This window comes from Tribolium madens, unplaced genomic scaffold (assembly GCF_015345945.1).
Source record: "Tribolium madens isolate multiple individuals breed KSU strain unplaced genomic scaffold, Tmad_KSU_1.1 Scaffold_91;HRSCAF=231;Tcas5.2_LG7, whole genome shotgun sequence".
NCBI classification, from domain to species: Eukaryota; Metazoa; Arthropoda; class Insecta; order Coleoptera; family Tenebrionidae; genus Tribolium; species Tribolium madens.
The window spans coordinates 781,902-784,787 of NW_025401063.1; the positions used below are offsets into that span (position 1 = coordinate 781,902).

Sequence of the window (2,886 nt, forward strand, 5' to 3'; positions counted from 1 at the left end):
GAAATTATTTGTAAAAATAATAATGCAATTTTTTTCTAAAATTACTAGTTTTTTTTGCAATTATTAATTGTTTTTATTTATTATTAATTACTTTTTTTATTTCAATTTAATTTTTAATTACAGAAATTATTTTGGAATTAGGATAATTAAGTTGGAATTATAGGAATTAAGGGAATAATAAAATTTTAGTTACATTTTTTCAAGTTAACGACCCCTCGCTTTTTTCAGAATTTTACAAATTTCAGTAACTTGTTGTTTCAGATACAACTCAACCCTCGTCGAGAAGTACAAAACCGACCCAAACAAGCTGAAATTGCTGAAAGAAGGGTTGCACTTCGCCGAGAGGACAATCCTGATCTCCGAGGGCTCCTTCTCATGGTTTGACGCTTCGGCTGATTCCGATTGGTTGGAATGTCCCGGAAACCAAACCCTAGTCTGGAAAGGGGTGGGCTACAAAACCATCCTCGAAATCCTCATGAAAAACTACCCCAACCCGGCCCAAAAACTACCCCTAACCGACAATCTCCTCCTCGACTCGAAAGTAACCAAAATCAATTGGGGGGAAAAACCCCTCAAAGTCCACACTTCTCTCAAGGTTTACTCGGCCGATTTCGTCATTTTCACCCCCTCGATTGGGGTTTTGAAGGCCGGGGGGGAGTTATTCACCCCTCCTCTCCCCTCCAAGAAGCGCCAAGCCATAGATTCCATCGGTTTTGGCGGAGTTGTGAAGCTTTTTCTGCGATTTCCGGTCAAGTGGTGGAGTGACAATGACAAGTATTTTGCCTTTTTCTGGAGTGAAACCGACTTGGAGAGTGAGAATTTCCCACAAGGGCCCCGGAAAAATGGGAAATCCTGGGTCACCCAACTGTTGGATTTGTCCCGAGTTGGGTACAATACCAACGTTTGGATGATCTGGATTTCGGGTGAGATGGTCCCCGAGATTGAAAAACTGTCACTTGAGATCCTCAAACAGGGGGTGAAATTCACCCTTGAGAAGTTCCTCGGGAAGGATTACAATATTACGGAAATAGGGGAGGTTTTAAGGTCAAATTGGGTCGCCAATGAGAATTTCCGGGGGACGTATTCGTTCACGAGGAAAGGGTTGTACCAAAAAGGGGTGTCGTACCAGAACGACCTGGGGGAGCCCCTCCAAGGGCTGCTTTTCGCAGGGGAGGCTACGAATCCGGTGCATTTTGCCACGGTGCATGGGGCCATCGAGAGTGGCCATCGGGAGGCCCAAAGAATCCTCGACTTACAAAATAAAAATTAAAATGTACGATTAAAGGTCAATAAAGATAAAACAAACAAGTTATACAGGGTGTTCCATCTAAATCCCACATTAGAAGTATTGGGAGTTGGAATAATCGTATTTTTTTGAAAATTGGTACATAGCCATAAACCATTAAGTCCTCCTAAATGAAAATAGTTTCAAGATGGCGGCACTTCCGCTTATACCGGAAGTCGGTTTCAATTTTCTTATTTTAAATGGAAAGGTATATTTTTTACTGCGTTTTTGGATTAATCGGGTTATTTTAAGGGAGTTTTCATCAGCTTTCCCTATACTTAAATTTAGCCGTTTTTGAAATATTTGGAGTTTTTCAAAAATTTTTGGATCTGCACCTTCCTCTTTAAAAATCGGTAACTCTGCCATTTTTTAAGATTTTGAATTCGTTTTTTGTCAACAACTTAACCTTGGAATTAGTTTTATTAATTAATAATGACACAATTTTGTGTACTTTAGAGGTTTTAAATCTGGTTGAAATGGTGGTTGTGTCGTAAAATACAAAAAATCTGCTGTTATTTACTACTGTTCAGGTCAACAAACACTGACCATTTTTACTTTCTATTTCTATCATTGTTTGAATTGAGAAACCAAAACAATTCAAAGAGTCGTAAATCTGGTCGAAATAGTGGTGAAATGTACGGAAATATCGCGATTTTTGCATCTTTTAAGAATAAATTTGAAATTAAGAAAAAAGCTTTCAAATTTTAACCAAATGTGTTTTTTCTTGTTACTTTTGACATTTTGTATCAGAATTCTAGAAGTGGCAAAAATCTTTCATAGTTTAAGCTGATTTTTTAATTTTTAATTGAATAAATTAATAGTGGAAACAAAAAATGGTTTTAATAACTATTGACCACCTCATTTAACGGATCTGGCACTCATTGAATTTTTTTCGTTTGTCGATTACAACTATATCTAGCAATGAAATTTATAGTGGACTAATTATTAATGAGTTTTTCATTTTTTATCACCATTACTATAAATTTTTGATTTTGTGACGTATTAATTTTGAAATTTTATCGTAATTGCTTGGAATTATTTGGAAGTGTTTTGATTTTAATTACTGGAATTACCGCATTTTTTGGAATTTTGAAACAAATTTCTTTTAAAAATTGCGTTGAACTTGTTAGAATTAATTGTAAATTACAGAAATTATTTTAGAATTACGAAAATTAAGTTGGAATTACAGGAACTAATTTAGAATTGTAGGAATTAATCTGAAAACAATGAATTAACAAAATTACTGAATTTTGGTGAAATTTTTCTGAAATTAATAGAATTTTTTAAATTACAAGACATGAATTGCCGGAATTATTTGTAAATTACTAAAGATTTTCTAGAATTACTAGAATGTTTTTGGAACAACTAGAACTCTTTTTGCAATTATTATCGAAGATAATTTCTATCTATAAACTTTCTATAAACTATCAGAATTTATTTAGAATTACAAAAGTTATTTTGGAATTACGGTAATTAAGTTGGATTAAAGGAATTAATTTAGAATTTRAGGAATTAAATTAATCTGAAAACAATGGAATTACGATGAATTAATAGAATTACAGGAATTACTTCTAAATTACAAAATTACGTTGAATATCTTA

At 33.9% G+C, this 2,886-nt stretch overlaps 1 protein-coding gene across 1 annotated transcript in view; it reads left to right on the forward strand.

Moving 5' to 3' along the window:
* Window positions 1-1,312, forward strand: part of LOC123010973 (probable polyamine oxidase 5) — a 4,240-nt gene extending 2,928 nt beyond the window's left edge. Inside the window, exon 2 of the mRNA XM_044408204.1 lies at window positions 262-1,312. Within this exon, the coding sequence (XP_044264139.1) occupies window positions 262-1,270 (1,009 nt within the window). The 3' untranslated portion in view covers window positions 1,271-1,312. The remainder of the gene's footprint in view (window positions 1-261) is intronic.
* The last annotated feature ends 1,574 nt before the right edge of the window (window positions 1,313-2,886 follow it).